The 24,545-nt window shown below is 41.7% G+C and overlaps 1 protein-coding gene across 1 annotated transcript in view; it reads left to right on the top strand.

Moving 5' to 3' along the window:
- The window catches only part of ANKH (ANKH inorganic pyrophosphate transport regulator), a 105,580-nt gene that overhangs the window by 41,137 nt on the left and 39,898 nt on the right, over positions 1-24,545 (top strand). Inside the window, exon 2 of the mRNA XM_050890694.1 lies at positions 18,991-19,207. Coding sequence (XP_050746651.1) covers positions 18,991-19,207 — 217 coding nt within the window. The remainder of the gene's footprint in view (positions 1-18,990; positions 19,208-24,545) is intronic.

Here is a 24,545-nt window from a genome sequence, read left to right as displayed (position 1 = left end):
GATTTTGGAATGATGTTTATTATAGTTTGAACCATTTCAAGAAATAATAAGAGGAGGAGAATGTTCTACTTCATTTGCCGTTTTCTGAAGTGTTCATCATTACTTTTTCTCCCATGTAAGCACCGCTTGAAGATTTCCTCCCATTTTTTTGTTTTCACTGCTGCAATAGGCAAGCTTGGTTGTTTACTTGATGTGGGCAAAGTATGTAACGTGGTCAGGATGCGCTGGAGTACCAGCGCCAGCAGTACTCCCACAGACCTGTGCAAAGGCGTCCGCAGCAGACTGGGATTTTTTGTGAGCTGAAACCAGCAGTCCTGCTTCCCACTGACTTGGTAGCGTTCCACCATGAGATCCACTGTTGCCTTGAAAGTAAAATGTGCATGTACAGCCAAATAGGCTTGTCAAAAGAGCGTTTGCGATAGGTGTGCAGCTTTGTTTCCCTCCGTTGACTTCATGGTCTCCTCTGTCATTACTGCTGTTGGTAGAGATGCAGAGGTAGAGATGTCTGCTGCAGTGGAAAAGGGAAAGATAATGACTATCTGCCAAAGCCATACCTTGCCAGTATTTTTTGGTCTGAAGTCTTCAAGTCTCTTCCTCTGTACGCCTAATAAGCCTTTTCTCACGGCATCTTCCCAACCTGTCCTCTCCCTCCATTCCGTATCTACCAGTGCAGGCGTGACTGCCTGTGTGTTTCTGTATGCTAGCCTCCCTGCTAGCAACAAATTGCTTTCCTATCTCAGGCTTCCTGGTGAGTGGGCAAGCTTGGTAAGCGTGCTGAATTCACGTTGCTAAACATCCTGAAAAACTTGCTGACTTGTTACCAAATCAATAAACCTTAGTGTCCAAAAATGTCCGAAGTTTTTAATGTCATGAAGCATAAGGACTTAGACTGTATGTACAGCTTTAAAACAGAATATCCATTCTTGCACTGACCTGAATTTTGCTTTCCTCTTTTAAAATCTATTTATTCCAAACTCCTTTGTCCTGATGGGAAATCATAATCTTCTATGGCATGACATAATACTGGCACTGAAATAACTAACAAATGTATGATACTGCTAACATCAGGTTCTCTAGGAGCAGGAAAAAGTAAAGACTTCTGGTTAAAGGCAAATTATTGAAATGCCCTCTGGTACCAATATGATTAAGGTATTTTTGTCTAGGTCCACTGTAGGCTTGCTTTGCAGTTTATTAATTTGCTGTAGGCAGACAACCCAGCCTGGAATCAGAAGGTTGGAAAGCCCCTTGGCGAGGGCTTCCAGAGTCACAGGGACAGTGGCTCGCTCACCAGCCTCTGCGCAGCCCCCCACCGTAGCTGTGGCACCTTGGCTTACTTCACATGGCGTACAGTCATATGGTGCAAAGGCTTTTTGAGTTCGTGGGTGCTGTAAGCCACTTTAGTTCTTCCGATCTCCAGAGAAGAATGGTAATCCTAATCTTAACCAGTATTTTTAAAATGAAATAAATAAATAAATGGCACTTATATAATTCTTTCATTGCACAATGTAAACTGTGAAATACTCCAAATAAACATTGCTCTGAAATGTAAACTTGCGTGGAAGATTATGGCACCTTTGTGAACAGCCCTCATATCCAACATAGGAATTTAGGACAGAAAGCAAAGGCTATTACTTAACTGAAACTTCAAGACTGTTTCACCTAACAGCTGTAAGGGAAACATGTCCAAATCATACAAAACAAGACATGTAGCTTTTGTCGTGATCACAGGTGGCAGGGTTGAGAGTCGAGAGCACCCTTTAAAAGATACTACCTTTGGAATATTAAAAGCAATACTAAATTCAACAAAGCCAAGCTTAGCATCACCACTTCATGTAGAACTGTACCGTTCCCTCTTTCCATTGCTGATATAATTTTATCTGCTTAAGTTTTTGAGGCTGGACAAGATGAGAGGAGGAAGTCTCAACACTCGTTACATCCTTCCATGTCTTCTGGTAAGACGGCTGGGAAAGCAAAAGCACTCAAGGAAAGTTATTCCTCAAGGAAAAAACACTTTTTGAGTTGCACTAAGTTCAGAGGCTACTGGATCAGGCCCTACCACTTGCATAAAATAGCATTTTAAGTACATTTACTTACCATTCATGAAACATGAGTTTGAAAAAAGAAGCTTATGTTTCAGGTTATTATCATACTACCGGTTGGAGCCCCATCTCAAGAAGTCCTTGCGGCTATTATAAAATTCTAACCAAAAAATATAATGGCCTTTTTCAAAGGCCTTTAATTTTTTTGCCTTTGTTTTTTTTACTTTATAGCCCTTGTTTCTTTCCCAGAGATGCTTCTGACAACATGACTTCATATTTAATACAGCTCCATTGACTCCTCCAGAACCCTTTCTGCCCATCAGCTGGCACCTGCCCCGATGCTGGCTGCAAGGGCGAGTGCTTTCCCACTGCAGGCAGCAAGGATGGTCCTGGCTGAGCGACCGCCCTATTGCTTCCCATTCCCGAGAAACGAATGCTGACTGCAGTAAGTCAGCAGACTGGGGTGTACCTTCCTGCACCCTCCACTTCACTGCCAGTTTGAATTAAAGGCTGTCACTCCACCAGGTCTGTTAGGAGGGGTCCTCTGTCACTGAAGTGCCTTGTGCAGGGCTGGGACATGGTCTGGGCTGAGTGTTTGCATTGCGAGTCTCGTTACACAAGCATGAAGAGTGTGCCAGTTCATCCCACCACAGCCACCTGGGGTTTAGCAGAAAACTTTGGGTTTTACCGTCGTCGACAGTACATCCATTAGTGCTGTAGGTCTTTCTCCAGAAGTCTGAGAGCAGAGGGGGAACACAGTTGTGCTAGCCCAAAATGGGGCTCAAGACTTGATCCCCAAATTGGGGATCAGATAAATACCATGAATGAAAGAGGTTTGAACTATTCTTCTTTGTCCTATGCTATTCGGGTTTCAAGATAAGCATGCAACAGAGCTTCAGAGTAGAATTGCCTTTTACTTCTATAATGCCTATAATTCAAGGCTCTTCGGTTATAAATCCCCCCAGTTTCAGGGAGAAGAGGCTTAATCCACTAGATACCGCTGTGACAAGCATCTGCTTCCTCAAAGGCATCTTTATTAAAAGGAATCAAGATAGTCTCCTGCGGCAAAGATACCACGAAAGCTCTGTAATAAAAAGAAATACCTTATTTTCCTTAAAGCCTTTTGATCAACAGCAGCAGCTTTGTTACTGGCTGCAAAAAAGAATTTATAGTATTTGAATGTGTAATTGAGTGTGCCAGTCTTTTGTTCAGAGTGAAATAAGTCATATAGTCAAAAAAAGAAATTAAATTCTTCACCCAGATTTTAACTGTATTTGTTTAAGAGATTGTTAATTGAGTTACAGAATTATTGCAGCTCAGTTCCTACTATAAAATAAGATTTTGGCACTCTCACTTGGAGTTGACAAATTGGTCACACTGGTAGCTTAAATTTGCAGTGACAGCAACAGTTCTCCTCCACTGTAATGTCAACAAAGGATTTTCTCCAATATCAAACACTAAAATGAAGCTGAAGCATAAAGTCAGGTCTTCCAAAAAGAGAACACAGACGTAGTAAGGGAGTTGCCTCACAGACAATGAAATATGCGTAAAGAGATACATTTCCTCTACTTCTAAGTTTATGAAAATACAATCCTTTTCTTATGTTTAAGGCAATTTGGTCTTATCCCATGGCAGGGCAGGAGGCAATTTGCAGTGCTTTTAAAGCTATTATTTCAGCTATCTGTGGTGAGACCCAAGACGTAAGAGCGGCTGGAGCCCACCAGGGTCCGGCTCAGCCAGCAGACAGGGGCGTGTGTACGTACCTGCCCCACGCCTGAGCGAGAGCTGCCGGCGATGCAGCCGGGGACGGAGGGGGTGAGAGGAGGAAAGAGTGAAGAAGGTCTAAAGCATCTTGAGAGTGGGCAGCGGTGGGAAGCTGTTTTCTGTGACACCCTCTACTGCTCTTTGGTAAAGTGCACAATGACCTAAAGAAAGCTGAATCTGTTGCTGTTAGATCAACCTGCAAGGGACAAACCCATTGGGGTTTGTATGTTACCCACTAGCAACAGGCATAGAGATACATTTGCCTGGGGACTGGGCTCCAGAGCTCCCTGAGGGTTAAGAGTCCTGCCCTATGCTGTCATCACGGTAGAGTAACCAATTTTGAGAAGTTCACTGCCTGCAGTAAATTTGGGGTGACCCGAGGGAAAGGCTCTTTTTGGATCATCTAACCTTCAGGTTAGACTATTCAAGAGAGGTGTCATGACACCTGCTTTCACTTTGCTCTTATCACAGTCATGGCTTTGGCTCTTTGAGACAAAGAGTTTCAAATAGAGAGTTTAGAAAAGATATGTGCTGTGCAGCATCGCTAAAGTCTTTAAATACCTGGCGTAGAGAACTGTGCTTTTACAGTTCTAATAAGCTGGTTTTGTACATCTCTCTCTTTAGGATCACCACTTCCAAATGACAGTGCTTTGGAGGACCATCCCACAATACTCCTACAGCTCTTAGACTGCAGTTCCTAAGCTAGAGCACTTCTTGCATTCCAGAAGAATATAACCTGGTTTTAGCTCCAGTTATAAATTTTCCTTTGGGACCTGTGACTAGTATGAGCAAATTTCTTATTCTAGCCTGCTCAGAAGAAACATATTAGATTATCAGCAGGAACATGACCAGGGAGAGTAGCGATTAAAACCATCACGCGGCGTTATCTCAAAGAAATTTTCATTTTCTTTGCAAGCATACCTTCCAGCTTTTGTTGTAAGACATCAACCAGTGTTGACTGCTTCAAAATATTTCAGATAGTTGCTCCTGCTGCCACTCTACAAGGTCTGTTCCAGGACCTCATTTCCCTGACGTCCGAAAGAATTTATTTGTCAGGACCAGCATAGACTAATTTGTTCCTGACCTACACCTGGAGACTCAGTAGTCTTTGTGCCTTCCTGGCACTTACTTCCCAGAAGTGTTCCACAGTGGCTGTGGATATCCTCATTTCAGTTTTTCTACCATGCAAGTGAAAAAACAGAGTTCTGTCAGGATCGCTGTGTGCTGTTGGCTTCATGCATGCGTCTGCAATGTTTCTATTTTAGTATTACGCACCACCCCTACAAGAGCTTCAGCACTGTATTTACCCCAAGATGGTATGCCCATTGCAGTCCAAGCTGGTGGCCTTAGTATCATCACATTTCAGAAGTTGTTTTGGGAGCACTTAATGCTTTTGCCTGACTGTCCTGCAAGCCTGAACAAAGAAAGCCCAGCAGCCTTTAAGGGCTAAAGTTTCACCAGCGCAGAAGCTGGAGTCCATGGAAGCATGATGATGAGCAGAGCATCCACTGCTTTCTATCGGTCCATCTTGTCATGCCTTAAAAAGGAAGTATCCACTGTGGATATTATTTTCGGTAGAAAAACAGTGCTTCTAAATAAACAGATGAATGAGGATAGAATATGTGTGCAGGAACGGTTTTAAACCCTGTTGTTAAGCCCCAAGGATGAAGCCATTGGAGTTCCTTGTGCTATACTTTTCTGAGGACCTGCAAATACAACATAAGCTATTTACACCCACAGTTTCAGAAACCGAAGCTGAGCTGAAATGCGTCCTTTGTTTCCTGCTTTATTGCAAAGCCCTACCAGAGTTGTCAGTACAGTCAGACAGAATGCGTTTGGGTAGATTATCATAGAAAAATACCATGTTTGGGTTTGTGTCCCCCCCTGCAAGTTTTCAAGTTTTGTTAAGGCAAAATACAACTAGTTACAGAGACCATCAACTTGTCCATAGTAATGTTGGTCCTTTTATTACCTGTGCATCCAGGGCTTTGCAAATGAGAGTCTTTTTTTCTTCTGTTTTTTTCAGCCTTGTACCTTGTATTGTATTTTGTCCTCTGGCATTGAAGATTTCAGCGAAGGATAAATTGTAATCTATTGTTCTTGTAGACAGAGAAGTGTAGCGAAGGATTCACTGAGTAAGACTAGCTTATAGGCCATACTACGCTATCAAAGCAAGCCAGCTCAATTTTTCAATCCCCACAACGGCAATAGTGTGACACTCAACTCCACTCTCTCCCCCTTGGTAAGAATCTTGGCAGGATGCCCATCCGAAGACAATTTTGTATTTCATATTAAAGCAGCTCAGAGATAAATTTTAGCTGTGCTGAATTAATGTTTTACATCCTGCGTACTTCCCTGCACATCAGCAAGAGGACCAAAAAAACCAGGTATGGAGAAGATGATAGAAAAGAGATTGCATCTCCTCTGACTGTGTAGAAATAGGGTGTTGAATGACTCAGAAAGCAGAACAAGACTGGTCTGGGGGTGGGGGGACTGTGATGGGAGGCTGTTCTCCCAGTGAAACCTCTGTGAAAGAATGGTAGATAGTCTATCTACATTGCATTTCTTACCACTTTTGAAATCCAGGAGTAAGGAAATCCATTACTTAAAACCAGTGACTCAGACAGAGAACCTACTAGGCAAAATCATCTGTTGCACTACGATGTTTCAGCATCGGTTTCACTTAAGCTTTTGGGAATCCCTCAGTGTTTTTACTGAACTTAACAAGTCAGGGTCTTGTGCTTGTATAAAAAATGAAAATGAGCTAGTAAGTTTTAACTATGCAATTCAAGTCGAGGAGTTAGAGGGAGTGGGTTAGTAGAAAAATGTTCATTGCTATTGAAAGAATCACTTTTAATAAGAAGGGGTCATTGTATCAGGTCATAAGGAATGCAAGAATGAGAAAGGATGTCAATACAGATAGTTTTAAGCTTGGAGTTAAGTTTTGTGTAGGCACAAGGCTAAGAGAGCATTGAGCTTATATATCAAGTGTCTCATGATGGCGGGTGCTCTGTTGCTCAAGGTGTCTGTAGAGATGCTGTTAGACAGCAGAACCCATTTAGGAATTACTGCGGCACCATTTACAGTTCCTCAATTAGTGGAAGAACCCATCCACTATGTGTCTGATCATCTCTTCAGCTGGAAGAGATTTAAAAAAATTTTTTTTTTTAATTTGGATTTTGTGAACCCAGGGGTAGACACCTCCGAAATTAGATTAAGCATCAAATTATACCACATATTTGGCATAATCAAGAACACTCACAAAGTCACGTGTGACTCCACTTCTGGTTAAGACTCACCCCTGCCAGACACATAGAAATAAAAGTTACAAGGCTTGCTACAACTCCACAGTTGCTTCCAAGTCTCTTCTTCCAAGTCTTTTCTTCCCTGAGGAGAAGGCTGCCTAGGTACTGCTTAAGGAATTCTGAGTAGAAGCATTAGCCAAGGATTTGGTGAAGATGTAACAGGATTAATTATTGCCAGGCATTTAGAGGTTACTCCAGTGAACCCTTGGCTCTAGGGTTTGTATGTCCCAGTATATTCAGAAAGAATGCTTTTTTGTCTCCCTCCGTAACTTATGTGTTCCCAAGAGGTACAGAGGAAAAGCATGAAGCATTGATATATTTTCCAGTTCTCCCTTTTATTATTGAATCCAGTAAGGACAGAGCATATCTAGCCTGATTGCATTTCAGATTAATTGGTACTTTACCTGTATTTCCATTATCATGGAAAGCCATTTATTATAACAGCAGCAGTTCGGCTCCCAGCTGCCATGAGATCACATAAGCAACAGTAATCGGGTTCTCCCATGGCCTCCCGCTCTTCTAGGTCAAAGAGGGTATTATCAGCCTTGCTTGTGTAGAAATATTACTCTGCTTCCTCTTGTGAAAGATAAGGGGTTTCAAAAAGAGTGCATGATTTCAAGAGAAACTTCTTAGAAGTTACCTGTGCTCCATACACCCACTGCCTGGAAAAACCCACGTGCAATAATTTAGTTGTGAGTTGACTTGTTGACTTCATGTCATTGGATACTGAGAGAACCAGTCGAGCTATTTTTAAAAGGAAACGTTAGCCAATCCTGTCAACACCACCTGCAAGAACCGGGAGAGAAGTTCAAGGTTCTCAAAACTTAGGCTGGGGGCACAGAAGATTAGATTTTCTGAGAGAAAAAATTTACTTTGGAGAGAGTCTAGCCGTTCTCCTTTCTGTCTTCCTCCACTCCCACGTCTTTACCACCCATTTCCCATTTATTTTAAACAGCTACATTAGGTCTAATTCTAGAGGCAGAATTACTGCTTTAGTGACATCGTTGCTTTCTGCAGATATTGGAGTATTGGAAAGTGCTGTAATAACTGGAAGCGCTTCAAAGCGTATTTTGCAATAAATTCACCAGCCCTAGAGAAAGGAAATCACTGTCACTATCCACAGTTTGTTTCCAATTTGACTGAATTACTTTAATTTCATCCTAATAAAGCTGGTACAAAGAATAAGAATGGAAGGGAAAGAAAAACAGATACAAGTGAAAGGTTTTCTTACCAATGTTATGGACTTTGTTTACGATGGGTGTTTCCAGCAGCGGAAACACCAAGTTTGTATTTAGGCTGGTGATCTGGGTGCCCTCTATTTGTCGCTTCGAAGCAATTAAGGCATGAGCTAATCTGGCAGCTCTACACTTGCAGTCGCAGGCACTCACACCTAACAAACTCTGCTTTGTGTAGTCCAAACTGTGCTTTGCCGAGCCGACAGCATGCTGGAGGGAACAGCTGCTTAATGACGGACCTTAACCAGCCATGCTCCCTGCTTCTGACACAACAGCTGATGAAAATCACAGACCTCAAGTATGTTCTGCTCCGCTGAAGATAGGCGAAGCCCTAGAACATAAGTAACAAGTCCATGCTGGGCCACATGGGGAGGTAAATGCTTTAAGAGTAAGCTAATGGACAGCAGATAATTGCATAGTTCACTAAGTACACATAAAGGTAGGGCTGTACTACATGGTCAGGGACAGCTGGGCAAGCTCCCACTTCTCAGGTCAGGCACAGAAACCTTATTTGATGGTTATGTGTATTTTTTCTAATCATAGTAGCTTTGACATGTACTTTATAGATTGCTTTTTTTTTTTTTTACATAGTGCAGTACTGAGGAGGATGAAAGACCAAACTGCAGTTATTTGCCTTTCTTCTTCCTAAAAGCCCAGCCATATGACAAGTCAAGAATTTTGTGCGTTTGCTCAGCAGGCTCCTTACCTCTCCTGTCTGCAGTGAGAGAGAGAGAACATTTACCCAAGCTGAATGAACAAAACCTGCAGACACTTGCTTCAGTTTGCTTTAGCCTTTCATCATGTACAAGTAATGTTCATTAAATGGCAGAGACTCAGTCACTTTACGTATTTTGCCTAGCAGACGTATGTGATGATACTTCCAGGGAGCTCTGAATGACTAGGGGAGCTCCACTGACAACAGAGGGGTTGCAATTTGCAAGCTACACTTACTTCGGCTGCTGCTGGCTGCTGATGAATTTGAACTACACTGGGGGAGGGAGCAAGGGGCAGACAACAAAAGGTAGTCCCCCCATAATTCTGACATGTTTGACTTCTGAGTAACTAACTTGTGCTTTAGTCACATCTGAAAGTGATTTAAGGGAAAAATCTGGTTTTGCACAGTGAGTGTCTTCCCTTACAGCCCCATTATCTGAAACCATTTTGGTCCCATCTTGCACATTGTCACTGAGGCTGAACTTCACCATCTTCTGCAATCAAAACAGCCTGGACATCTACCACTGAACTAAGTGTCTCAAGAATTTATTTCCCAAACGGATCAGCTGCTGATTTAACAGAAGGTTCCTCTCGCAGGACATCCATCTTGGGAGGCTTCCACTTCTTTGTTACACCAAACCCCAAAATATCTGTTTGCATGGCCATACTCCAATGAAGTAACCCACCTCTCCCAGCCGACTACCAGTTCTGGCTGTGGCAAAATTAGTAACTCTGAACGATAGCAGCAGTAGGGTAGTCTCTAGAGCAGCCAGGAAGTGGTAGGATAGTACGTGCAATGATACTAAAATATTTTGCTGCAGTATTGACAGCCTTGAATTTGATTGTGAATCTCGCAGAGTTTGACGGATATAGTTATTACATCCCTTAAATTCCACGTGGAAAGGGAATTGAGAGGAAATGCCAATTATTTGTCTTCCAAGTAGGAGGACATGGGATCTTAATCACTAACAAAGAGTGGAAAGTGTACAGAAATAAGAGAGCTGAAGCAATAAAAGTAAATTTTACAGATCTGGCCTCCAGGGTCCTTTCCACAAGAGCCAAGACAGGAGAATAAACCACCTCACAATTCCTGAGAGAAAGAAGTCTTAGTAGGGTACTGCAACTTCAGTCCATGGAGAGAGAAATAGTTTCCCTTTTGCTTTGAACGAATGATACCGGTAGTGTTTCCTTGTCTCCTGGTACCTTAAGGACTTATACGGTCCTATACGGTCTCTGTTGTGTGGTGCTTGACCTTCACTGCTCTAAGCTTAATGCCCAGGAGCACACTCGGCACAGCTGAAATATAGACAAGATTTCTGTGCAGTTAAAGTAATTGAACAAGTTGTACTGAACCTATTCAACTCATACTTTGCAGATGCTTGGCCAAGTTTTGGTCTGTTTTAAAGGCACTTTTGATAGCCTCTGCCAAATTTCAGAAGTTTTCACCAAATGCTGCATGCATTAAGATTTTTTTATCATGAAAAGTTTAAGGAAAATGGTTAAAAAGTCCACAAAGCCAGGGACAAACCTCATTTATTTCCCCTATTCTTGCAATTGGCAGAAGTATTTTTGCAAATATGTTAAAGTATTTGCTTGGATTTTTTTTTTTTTTTTTTTTTTCCAATTTGGGTCTTTGGCTAGGCTGGGTTTTTTAAGGGGAAAAAAATGGACTTACACTAGATACAGGATCTTGTAATTGGGACTGTCAGGTGACCTTATGTGAAAAAATACCACCTAAGAGAACTACTTACAATATGTGAAAAATGAGAAAGCAAAACCCTAATTTTGTATGCAATGCATATGAACTTAGGAATACAAAAGAAACTAATACAGCATCTAAATTACTGAAAAATACTGTTCTACTGTAAGTTACATGTATGAAAAAGCCAATAACAGCAGAACAGGAAGGGTGGAAATTGGAAGGCAAGTGGAGCTAAATAATTTCTTGCCATGAGCTGAAAATATAAGTGAGTTATTGTCAAGGACAAGATCTTTGGTGAAAGTCAGGAGAAGTGGTACAGAGCAGGTCTTTGGAGCAGCAAGGAGAAGTGGTACAGAGCGATAAAGCAAAAGACCCTTCAGTAAAGGAAGGGGAAATGAGGGAAATGGAGATTCAGGCTGATGCTAGCAGTGTGGCCTTCACTGACAGGACAGTGTGTTTTAATGTGCAAAGGAGATGGCCGTGGATCTTCAGATGCTAGTTCTGGTTACATGTTAAGGTTCAGGGCGAGGGTGGCCTCTCAGGGTGGTTGCCCAGGGAAGGTGTGGGGTCTCCTCCACATCATCTCCCAGATGTTCAGCCCGGGACAGCACTCTAAGCTGGCCCCCAAGGGCCCCTTCCAACCCAAACCTGTCTGTGCGCTTTAGAGCCTCGTGAGAAGGTGTGGTCATGGAGAAAGTGGCAATCTCCATTTCAGGAGGGGAGACCCGCGAGGAGTATTTCAGCAGAGACTGAGTTAATGCTAATAAAAAGGCCATATGCCAGTTCTGAGAGACTGACAGGTATGGGACCTGTGTAGATTAGATTTGCTATGTGCATATAAACAGCTCTTATAACAGTCCTTGCAGAGATTTAATTTATAAACATGAGAAAATGTAATTTATGAAATATGCAACTGATAGTAAACCAGCTTACTTTTTACTTTGGCGGTATAATGCGAGGAAGAGAACAGAGCCTGTTTCTGTTAGAAATTAAAAACAAAAGGAGCACTGCTGCAGATACTGTATCACTTGTGATTAAGGCAGATACTCTTTGTGGAGATACATGTGATATGCATTTGTATCCTCCCCAGTGTTTTCTAGCACTTAAAAGTAATCAAAATGGAATCTGGTGAAGAAATGATAGCTATTCCACAGGGCGTTTTGAAGAGACAGGGAGTCGACTTTCTCCTAGTTTTATGTGTCTCAATTTCTGTCTTGATTTTATTTGTCTATACTCATAGACTTAGAAACAGAAATAGCTTTTGAGAGAAAATGAGTCTCTGGCCTCCACGTGAAGAAGATCTGAAGACAAATAGCCTCAGCCTGGAGTTTGCCATACTTCTGTAAAGTAATTACAAATGCTTCTCACCTTTGTGGATGAGCTCCAGGGAAACCTGAATGAAAAGCTCACATACTGCTTTGAGAGCAAAGCATTCCCTTGCAAATTTCACCTTAAATACATTTTGGACAATTGATTAGCATCAGCCAGAGGATACCGGAAAGTCATAATGCAGGGGAACATCTCTGACGTGTTGTCCTGTACCCTTACAAGCACTGCTTGCCTAAAAAAGGCCAGAAAACTTTAATGGTTATGGTCTTACCTCAGGGGACGGGTTTCTCCACAGCTGTCAGTGGAAATGGCAGTGGTTTAGGTCTTCATACAGGTGTCGGCCATCCCCGTTCAATAGACACTATGCGGGAAATGTGTCCTGAAAGGCTTCCCACCGTCATGGCTCGTAGCTCTCTTGGCTTCAGGATCAGTGTTCTCCACATCCCACGGGGAGGCAATCATCTGCAGCAACTGATTCACCCCTCCAAGATTGCTCCCTGTCATAAATATTCTGGCACTTTGTCAAATGTAGTTTTAAATGAGGCACGTTTTGGCCTCACTGAGTCTGGTTTCTTTCCTGTGGTCCTGCGCCATTATCTTCTGCAGTCTCCTGTGGTTTTTGTATTATTCTTTGCCTTGTTGTGCTGGTTGTTGTTCATGAATCTACACACAGGCAGTAGGTGTCCTAGGGTAGTGTGCTGTAGCTACTTTTCCAGCTCCCTGACACGTCCCCCTCTGCCTTAGTTCTTGTAGTGGCAAAGATTTCCTATTTTCACCGACTTCACTGTTGCCACTGCTGCCCTACTTATTGCTACACCTCCTGGCTGTGCCTGTTAAAAAGTGCTGTTCCCTGATGTATCCCAGGTCAAGTGAAAGCTGTGAGTGCTCTAAAATTATGTTATTTTGGATTTAGAGTCTTTATTTAAACTTCTCCCAGGACACACTTTCATACAGCCTTGACATTGGATAGTGAGTGGGTAGTGTCAACAAGTAAAACTGAGATCCTGATCATGGTCACAGAGTAACAGGCTAAGAGCAGGAATCTTGCAAAAACGTTCATTCTTGCTTTTCATTGCTGCTCAGGAAGGTGAATGGGGAAAAAATTGCTACTGATTGCATTCTAGTTTTCATGGCTTGGTTTTTGTTTCACAGGGTGTATGGGCTTTCTTCTGGGACATATTCTTGTTACTTAAGCAGGCAAAGTAAATTTGATTGAAATTTTGGTACGCTAACTTCTTTTTAACATAAAACCGTGACACCTGCCCTGCATTTGCAGTTTCTTTTGAATTACGAAGCAGCAAGAGACCGAAGAACTTCAGCTCTCATTTTCAGGGCAGTCTAATGCTCTTCCAAGGATGGCCTCTCCAGAGATAGGCCACATACCACGGGGGTCCCTAGGTGTCCCTCTCTCAGGACAGGCATCTCTTCTTCCTTCAGACCGGGCTTTGGGGCTGCGGTCTTTTGCTGGGGACTGGGGTTATTTCAGTGCGTTGAACCAATGTCAGCACTTGCAGTGCTGTGGCCAGGGGTGACTAGCTGTTCTCTTAGGGCCAGCTTCAGTAAGGGAGCAGGGGGGAAGTAAAGTATTTTAATAGTGGGCTGATAGGAGTGGACCTCAGATGGCATTTTAGTCATCTAACACATGATGTACAACAGATGCTGACCCAAAATTAGAGATGCTGAATTAGGGTAAAAGCGTTGCAAGACAAAACAAACCCCCAAACCAAAAAAAAGGCCCAAAACAGTGAACACTCCTCAGTCATCATTTTCAAGCTACAAGGTCAGACTCCCTCTACCCCTTCAGGGCTCTCTTCATACACTATGTTTGGGCAATCTTCTCGAGCCAGAATAAATGTACGCATGCTATTTTTACCCCATTTTCTCCCACTTCTATGTCTATGTCCATGGAAGTCTTACACAGACCTGTGTCAGAGCTCTAGCTATTTCCCTCAAATTGCCTCAACGTGGCTCCTACCTTTACGAGAAACGTAGCCAGAAGCAGAGATGCAGATGCGATAACGCTCAGGTAGCACCGACACAGTGGTCTGATTATGCCATGCTTACAGAGCATCGGATCTGTCAGGTGTCCTTCTGGCAGTGCCGTTCCTGCAGCGGTGACAGCGGGAGGCAGAACAGCCAGAGCCAGCTGGTACATTTGATACTGAAGATTTCAGTGTGACAGGATTTAGTAAATGAAAACTCAGCCAACAAATCATCAGGAGAGAGATTATTTGACACAGGAGAAAGACTGTCCCCTACGTCAGCTTGCTCTTTAACTGGATACTTTGGCTCTCTTCCATTTTCTTAGGGGAGGGCAGGTAGGAAGAAGGATGTAGGGGGAGGGGGCACATGTTACAAATGTTCACTGAACCAAATATACATTTGGCCAAGTTACTGCCAAATTGAGCAGGTTTTTGATGTCACCCTTAGGCAGATAACTAGCTAGAACAGACTTGAAAACATCTCAGGCAGAAACTCAGCTTCAAACAAGCCATAGGAAAATGCCAGCTTCCACTAGGTCACAGTCTGCTTTTCCAGGATAAGCAAAATTGAGGACTGACAAGAACTACATTTCTTGGATTTTACTTGCTCTTATTTGAAACACATGCACTGGTCAAGTATTGACTGCATAGTCAATCGTTAACTTCAAATGAAGTAAAAAATGTTCCCTTCTAGTTAGATATTGACTATTGAAATTCTGTGCAGTACGTAGGTAATAAAACATTTTTAAAAGCAGAAGAAAACGTATACAATAGGTGTGGCTTTCTCAGTGGACTTTTTAATGCTTTTATATGTCTAATCCAATACAAAATAAAACATCAGTCATCCAGTAGTCTCTGGGAGGGGAGGATCATGTGAGAAGTGGTCAAACTCTATAGAAACAGCTTAAGAGGTGGACTTTGAATTTTTGGCAACAGAGGTGTGTAGCTGTAGATTGGAACCAAACCTTTTCTGCCAACATTAGTGAGTAGTGCTGAAAGCTCATGCAAAATAAAACAAGCTATACCCCTGACATTTTTCTCACACTTGTTGCTTTTTAAATCACTGTCTTTGCGTGCAAAAGTTTGTTCGATTCATCCATTATGCATGTCCTAGAAATTTGATAGAGGTCTCATATGTTCCTTCTAAGAGGATAAAGCCAGCTGCAGTACCTAATTGTAAAGATGTGGTTACTGGCTTGAAATGTCATTAAGTGTATTATTTGGTATTCCTCTGACTTAAATCTTTTGGATGGGAATGTAAAAATGCTAGTCCTCTCTGATTTTAGTGAACATTAGAGACAGCACACAATTATTCATAAAAAAAGGCTCAAGGGCTTGTTACTGGGTCCTCTAGCAAAGATTTAATCTTTCTAGTGATAACATAATGTGTTATAGAAGACATTGCTTAGACGTAGCTGTAGAACTTGGTGCCTGCCTTTTTGAGAAGTGTTTTAGGAATATGAGTTACTTCAACTAACCTGTTCCATGTACGTGCTCAGCCTGGAAGTATTCTGTGCTTTTTTCTGATATTTCTAAAAGAAGGGTCAGCAATGTTAGTGGCTTTGTTTTAATCACGTTTCACGAATAACAATTTACTGTGACATTTTCACCTACTACCGTATTACGTTAGCTGTTCATTAAAAACTCAGGAGAAGGTGCCATCACCAATAGTCTTTCTTCCAGCATCTGGATTTCCTAGTTCTCCCTTCAAGTTTGGTGTGAATAAGCCAGCTGAAAGTAGGATGACATCTGAAATATGTATGATCAAGCTAACTTCTCATATTAGATATTGTCATTATTATTGTTACTACCTAGTTCTGTGTGATTTTGTTGACAAGCTACACAAATCTTTGTAGAGGTATGCTCTGTTGTGTGTGAAACAAACATGGAATACAGATACTACTGATGAAGTTTTGTTATTGATTTTTGTTTGCACAAAAAGAGTACAAAATAGAGTCACATAAAAAAATGGAGACCTTGCCTTGGTTTATATTTTTCTTCCTTTATGAGAGATTTAACTGGAAATCTAACAGGAAATCAGACTGTAAGATTACCAGCTGCATGGCTGGCATGCCATGAAAGATCAAGTGCCTATGTCTCTCATATTGCACTCCAAAGCAGCTTTATCAAGTATCTGGGATTTCTTGTGGATTTAAGGATATCAAATATGACATCAGCAGCTTCAGTAGCAAAAATATTCTAAGGTACATGGGGTAGCAAAGCTACACAAGTTCTCATACAGTGTTTGGAAGCTGAGGATGAAGAACCTTTTGCATTGTCATCTTAAAGTGAAAAAGGAAAAAGAAAGCTACAGAAGCTAAACCATCTATACACAGCCCTATTGACTGTTCATTTCCTAAGGATCGTTCCAAAGAAGCATTTAGGAGGATTGCTTTTTCAGGGCTAGCCTCTAGAGTATTTCATCATGTCAGCCAACCGTTCCACAGGAGTATAAATTAATGGCAACATGCCTCTTACAAAAGTCCCTTTTGGATTTTGCCAGTTTACCTTACCTGGTACACAGTGTGTCTCTGGGGAGAATTACTCAGAAGTATCTACTGGGCTGTCACTTGTTCATACAAAAGAGATCAGAGTTCAGCCTGTAAAACCAGAGAGGGAGAGAAAGAGGAGTGCTCAAGTCTTTCTGTCCGTCCTACTTAGGTGGAAAACTTAGTTACCCCAGGGCCAAAGTCACACGGAGCTAGTTTCACTGGCTTGAGGACTGTGCTTGCCAAAGATTTGTCTCTCTGCAGAGGGATCATAGTGCTGTGCCTCTTGACAGAATGTGATTTCTTAAACCCACGTTTATCCCAGGGACCTTGTCAGAAGTGGATTACCATCCTCCACAGACTCTGATATTCAGTAGTTGTTCAAACCAGGAAGGAAGCACTTGTGCTTGTGAAACTGTGCTGGAAATAATTCAGCTGTTTACATGTGATGAGAAGCTTTTAAACCAGACTACCTGAAATTGGTTAGCTGTTTCTCTTTAAATTGAAGCTGCCGGAAATATTTCACTGTTGACAAAAGAAAAGAGGGGGGAAAAAGCCATGGTCAAGGAACCCCCTATATGGCATAATCTAAGGCTATGTGCCTATTACTGGCAACAGCAACAGCGAGATTCAGCATCTTTAGGAAGTTTAAATGAAAGGATTATAATCCTGTGTACACCTTGATATCGATTACAACGTCATCACAAGCATCATCACAGAAGACAGCTAAACTTGACTGTTCATTTCAGAGGCCACAGTCTTTTCCACAAATTGTTCGAGTACAGTTTTATGCACTCACTAGTGGTTTTGGCATCTGCAGATTAAATATAATTTGAACTCTTATCAATGCAATAGATGGAATTATCTATACCCCAGAAAAGATTGCATATAGCAGCTGCAGATATTCCATATCTAACACATGGCATTTTCAGGAAGGGACAAACTGGAGCAAGACAGATGAAAACATTTGGAGCCTCAGGTGTTCAGGTCCAAGCACGCTGCAAGAGAGAGATTTGGCAGATATTAAGGATGGAGAAGTTGGTATTTTCTACAGCTCTTTGCCATGTTGACAGTGCAGCTTTAGTTTCAAAAATTAAGCACATCTCACAAAAAGAGTAGAAAAGAACGGTAGGAAAAATGCTTATTTCTGATATGGGGATGCGGTTTCTTTTGAAGTCAATGGGAGTTGCTTACTTATATGGTCTTTGGAAGGGGAAAAAAAAAGTCAAAAGACTGCAACAGAATGATTATGCCTACATTTGAAATGGAAGGACTTCACCACGATTACCTGATAATACTCTGCCTGGTTTGTTCATTCAGAAAAAGCAGTATTAGAACTGCTGTGTAAGTGGATAGACTGAGATTTGGAGGGTGGGTTGGCAAGATGTTCCTGGTTGGCCTCATTGCCATGGCCCTGTCAGCACACATCAGCTGTAACCCATAGGAACTAAATACTTGTGAAAAGAAGTCGTATTTCATCCTTCATGCTTTTTGAATCTAATCTTGTTTTAACAGTTTGCTGGGTGTACCAGATGATTGATGCTGTCACACTGCAGATAAAATTTATCATTCTGTCATTTTAATTCAATATTTTAGAAGTATTTTGGTGCAAGCTGGAATCTGAAGCAATGTTACACATTTTTTCTATGGTTCACGTTAGTTATAAAAATAATCCATCTAATTCTCAGTGATTCATTAGCAGACATTTCCTAAATACGGACCTAGAATGAATTAGTAGGTTAGTTGAACCTGAATATGTCTTGGAATACATGTGCTGTATTTATTTTTAAATATGCTACAAGGAGATATAAATGAATATAGGATCAGAACCTTGTGAAATACATGGAAGGAGAACAGTTATGTTAGTCACGTGCATATTTGGCCTAGTTTCATAATAAACTTCATAGGATAATATCAGCTATTCACAACAATTACATGGGATGTAGTGAAAAGCTCATTACACTGAAAAAAAGTTTGAACTCCTGAAATTTTAGCATATAGTAATGTCAGAGTTTTTACCTGTAAAGATGGCCTGCAAGGACCGTGCTTTGTTCAATTCAGGGCTGAGGCCTCAAAGCAGCATTTAAATGGTCTTGTATGATCCATGATTATTAGCAGGTCATAAAATTACTCTAAAAAGGAAAGAGACTGACTTCTGGTATAGGAGCAGTTCCATTATATACTTTAGGAATAGGTATTTACCTGATCTTCAAGTCTACTTGACTTGAATTTACTGTCCATATGAAATTAAGAAGTTGCCTGTGTCACAAGTCACAAGTTACTGCTGCTGAATCCAGAGAAATAAGGTCCAACTCGGGATGAAAACAATGAGAGCTGAACTTGCTTATTCCTTCAGAAACCGGCTGCAGAAGATTATTTTTGGTACACTTCTACATGTGCTACATTATTTGCTCTTTCTGTGTTTCAACAGGCCTTGAATAGGGGCATCGCTGCTGTCAAGGAAGATGCTGTGGAAATGCTGGCCAGCTATGGGCTGGCATACTCCCTGATGAAGTTCTTCACGGGTCCGATGAGTGACTTCAAAAATGTAGGTCTGGTGTTTGTGAACAGCAAGCGAGACAGGACCAAAGCAGTTTTGTGCATGGTTGTGGCTGGCGCTGTAGCTGCTGTATTTCATACCTTAATAGGTAAGGTCACTTCATGTCTAAGTAATATGTCTTCTAATTTGCTTCCCTCGCCTGTTCTTCAAACTGATTAATCTGTAGGCTTAAGATTTCATTTATAAGTGCAACAGGAGATGCAAAAGAGATTAAATCTCTTGGGCTGGTATCATGCCCATCCACACAATTTTTATTACTTTTTAAACAGGTTGTTAAGTGGCAGATTCCACCCCCAGGGCTCTCCTACCTGGCAGCAAAACATTCTGCTGATCTCTTTCAGTGAGGTGTGTGAGCAAAACTTTGGCAAGGTTGACAGGTTGCATGAAGCTGATAGCTTAGTCTTACTGTTAGGTAGTGATGATCATTTAGCAGTATCTGTCCCAGTTTAGCAGGACTTCAAGGTGTGCTTGGTAGGGCTGTTTGTCAGAACTTGGTGGCATTGTCGGTGTACTCCCTCTGTACCTATCCCTTTGCTACTTATCTCACCGTACAAAACTCTAAGCAAGTAGGTGCCAGCATCCTCATTGAAATATCAGATACTACTCTCTACTAGTGCTAGTCATCATCTACTTCTGTTGAATAATCTGTAAGAGAAGAAGTAGTTACTAAAAGCACTTTATGCCAAACTGAGACCAGTTGCCTGAGTATACTCTGAAACAAAGAAAATACACAAGCAGATATGAACTGAACATAAAAAGTAAAAGGCAGTCACAGGATTTGCCAGTTTCTGAGAGCCTGGAGAAACAGGATATCAACCCAAGCGTCAGCCACAGCAATAAAAAGCCATGTCACCGGGAAGACTTTAACTTCATCCTCTCCAAGAACTGCACCAGATTCTCTGCACCTTCTGGCTCATTCTACAGAGCCAAAACCTCTGGACCTCAGCAACAAGGAACAGGAGATGCTGGAGGAAGAAGCAGAGAGTGCATTGCATTCATCAGGTAAAATCCTAAAAGCTGGCAGCTCTAAGGGATGGGAGGAGGGAGGTAATGCAACAGCCTATGGAGGCATGTGTTGGTTGACAGGCAGTAGGGTTGAGTTGGATGACCAGCAGTAGGGGGTCATTCCATCACAGAAAGATGGGAAATGCAAGTATCATGGCAATATCCAGAATTGCTGTGAAATTACAGAGTGGCCTGGAAGTGAGGCACCATTCATTATCAGCCTGTTAGTATCTCAAGAGCAGCACATGCTGCTGGTAAGCATATAGAATAGAGTAGAATAGACTATTATTTCAGTTCCTGCCCGAGTAGGTACAAGAGCCATCTGGTAAATACGAATGCCCCCTGCTCTTATCCTTTAACAGGCTGCCAGCTATATTCACCAGCTTTATATGCCTCCCAAGCACTCCAGTTTGTTAAACCATCATGGCTCTTTCCACCACTGATACAGTAGCCCTGTGCTGTTACCTTTACTCCATGTTACGGTCATAATAAATGCTTACAGTAACAGCTCACTAGCCATGGCAACTCTGTGGCAGGGATAAGCTGTTGCTAATTTTATAAGCTGAATCCATGCATTCAAGCTAATTTAATTCACTGGTATCAATTGGTCACTTCCTCAATATGTTTACAGTTGAGGCTGCTTTATTCAGTCAGTATTATAAACTTTGGGCCATTTGTACGTTTGGCTCTCATATTTCTTTGCTTGGAATGTTTCTTCAGCCCCCAGAGCTGCTCTTCTAGTTGCTCACTTGTTTTCCTACCAGTGCTGGTCAAAGTTTTTGGCTTTGCCAGCTGGATAAAGAAATATTTCCTAGTCATCCAACATTTTATTTTAAGCTACAATAGATTTTAAGAAAATTTAAAGTGTAACTATCAAACTTCCAGGTGAAAGACATAGCTGGATTTTCTGTGTGGGAATTCTTATTGAAGGGAGGTGTTTGGGGCAACCGTTGGAAAACATGCCATATAAGTTTCTTGCCTTTGCCTGGAAGTAGAGCCCTGCTGAGTTCAGAACCTCTGAAATCCCCTCTCTGCAGATATTGGGAAAAAAAGAAAAAAGAAGGCTGTATTTACCATGCTTTAAAGTCCTGAATTAAAGGGCTTCACACAATCTTTCAGCTGCTTATGGTGGCAGACTGCAAAATATTTTTTAGTATTTTAACTTATCTATGTCTGAAAATATGCAAAGGCCACAGCAGAGACTGGCAGAGTGCCCGAGAGAATGGAGTTAGTCAGATTGTAGCACCAATTGCCTGGGTGATGTTGCCAAGTTTTATGTTCCAAGTTTCCTTTGAACCTGTTTCAAATCCTGATTATTCTTCTCTGACCCACAGATGCACAGCCTGTCTAGCAGGAGGAAGAGGAGTCCAGTGATGGACAGGCAGCCTCCTAGGACCTGCAGCTACTCCCCAGCAGCTGCAAGCCTATCACAGGCTATCTATGGGAGACACAAATACAGGTTACTGATGCTCGGCAGATGAAAAAGGGAAACAAACAGCACTCAGGGGACTGAATTTCTTCCACATGCCATGTGTATGGGGCTAAGGAAGATGACATGACTGTCTGCTGAGGACTGTCAAAGCCCAGGAAGGAACAGGGAACAAAAAGCCCAAGAAGGAGGAGTACTGAAAGTCAGAAGAAAACAAGTGGTGGTAGAAACACAGTGACCACAATGAATCACCACATTTCCAACTGTGATAGAGACTATTTGCAGTCTGCACACACAGCTCCTCACAAACAGTAGCCTCTACTTATTTAAAATATCAAAACAGACTGTTTCACCCACCTGACTCATGCTTCATTGCTTCAGCACCAGCTCCCCACTACTGCTTCCCCACTGGGGCTAATGCAATCCCCTGTGGGAGTGACTGGCTGAGCCAAACCACTTGAACTCACAGTTGCAAGCTCTGGGTCCATAAGTCATCACCCCACCACATTCCCATGAACATCTGCAAAGTCCTCACCAACAGTTCCTATCACTCCCCTGTACAGGTAGCAGTAAGAACCAAGAAACAAGTTGTCCTTGACCAAAGGGATTTGAAACCATATTCTCATCCCACTATAATGCTGCTGCAAACCTTGGTCAGTACAGTATTCCTGGATTTGCTGTTTTCAGTTGTGATCTGGAAGTAGAAGATAGTGTGCTGCCTTCCTTCCCTTGTGCTATTCTGGGGGCACCTACTGCCACCAGTTAGGGTCTCCTGGTGGGAACTTCGCTATGTAGCCAGGGTCTAAAGCATCTTGTTATTTCAGAGATTGGCTTTTGGTGGGAATATTGGGCTGTAAGAGAAGGGATTCAAGATGGTAAGCCTGTCTGTGCATATTTTTGACATCTTACTAAATTGCCAGCTTGACAGAGGAGAGAAATCATTTATATAACATTATGCTAACATAATGCGTTTCATGGTGGTGGTGGTAAGCCCCCCATACTAAATGGGTCCTTTTAACACCAGTGTCATGAAAGACATGCACATTTTCTTTGGGAATAAAACCACATTGTTCAGCCTTTCACTAGTTTACTGAGAAATAGTGTACTGAGAAAGTTTATTTCCTTTTGCATATTAATATTACTTTCCACAGCTCTCTGAGGTTCTGGAAATGACAAGGCAGAAGTTACTTTGGGGAAACATCCTCTTTGCTTAAGTAGACATCCTTAACTGGTGCGCACTACACCTGATTAAAAACTACACGATGGATCATTTGTCATCACCAGGAAAAAAAGGTTGGAACTTTAGTAACCAGGCAAAGCTATAGCAGACTGGATGGTCAAGACACGCGAGTGATTTGTTTTGTGCCAATTTATTACTGACAGGCTAGCGGGCATGGGCCACTCCCTGCAGAGATTGCACAGGGGAAAACTTTAGCAGTTGCTAGTAATTCCACTGATTCTTTTGAACTTCCCACATGCATGGTCACTGCATGTACATGAAAGATCTGCATAAGAAGCGAGACATCATAGGTGTAATCCCACCACTTCCAGTGTAACACTACTGGAATTTTCTAGAGACTAGGAATTACAGAGTGGCTTATGACAATCTGAGCTATTTTTTCCAGTCAGTCTTGTTCCGACATGCCCACCGTACTGGCTCGTACTAAACATTTTGCCCTGGAAAAGGATGATAGCACAGGAACACAAGTCAGAATATAATCCAGGCTTGCTTTTTTTTTCTTCTTTCTAAAAGATGATAAAATGTTATTCATTAAAAATGTGCCCTAATTCAGCATCTTCAGATGCTAAAACAGTAACATGCTTCCCCAGCTGCCCCAACCCTTCTCCCACAACAGGGGCAGTTTCTTATCAGCAAGGTATTCAGGGCAAAGGAAGAAGGAAGAAAGCCTATGACCAAAGCATTTGTGGATTTTAGGATAGCAATGATTGGGTTTTAGTTAAAACAGGCTAATTTTGAGACTTAGGTATATGTTGGCCTACCTAAAGATATTTCAGAGACCAACTGTCATTGATAGATTTGGGAAAATCAACTAATGCAATTTTGGAACCAGAGCTGAGCACAGAAAAAGATGATTGCAGTAATCAGTCTGCATTGAGATGCTCCTAAGCTGTTTTTTTTTAAATTCATTTATTACTATAAGCAAAAAAATCACAAAGGCTAAGCCACTCTGATCATCTGGGCTTTCACAAGGGGGACACAGGCTTTTGCTTCTGCTTTAAGTCAAGCTAATCAAAGACATAAAGAAATCTATGTACCCTGTACCATCTCCAAATGAAGATTTGCCATTCAGGTTTTTTTTTTTTTTCAAATTGGCATTTTCCCATCTGCCAAGATCACTTAGCTGAACAAACTCCTGACCAGCACCAGTTTTGGCCATGTGAGCCGTCTTTCTGACAATCAGCAGAATAGATTTTTACTTCTCAAGTCTCCAAGTTAATTTTTAAAACTGGCAGCAAAGTATGAAAATGGAATGCATCTAAAAAACCCACGCTTCAATGCAAAAACCTTTTTGGATTTTTTTTTCCCTCCAGTAAAGCTAATATTGACATATGTAGGTCTGTGTCTGGAAGTAAATGGTATCACTTCCTATGAGAGTTTCTTTTTGTTTTCTTTATGATGTAAGTATAACATGCTGGGTAGTAGACAGCTCCAAAATGACTATGGTACAGCTATTTGTTTGAGACTGCTGGCATCATTAAGAGTGTGTTCAGTTGTTTTAAGAATGTCTGAAGTTTATGTGGTAGTAATCAGCTTGTTAGAGAAATCAGTGTAGGGAAGAGGAGATCCAATTAGGTATGCAGTTTTCAGTGTCATTTCTTAAGCTTCTGGGTCTGAAAACTCAACTGGAAAAGCCAAAAGCAAGAATTCCTGATTAAATTCTGTAGCAAAACTAATCCATAGACATATCAAAATAAATGAGGTATTAGAGGAGAGCAAACAGGCAGCTTGTCTTGGAGTTGGACTTCTCTG

The sequence above is a fragment of the Gymnogyps californianus genome, chromosome 2, assembly GCF_018139145.2.
Source record: "Gymnogyps californianus isolate 813 chromosome 2, ASM1813914v2, whole genome shotgun sequence".
In the NCBI taxonomy this organism is placed as follows: domain Eukaryota; kingdom Metazoa; phylum Chordata; class Aves; order Accipitriformes; family Cathartidae; genus Gymnogyps; species Gymnogyps californianus.
Note: the sequence above shows the minus strand (reverse complement) of the source record. Positions and strands in the feature narration are given on the sequence as shown.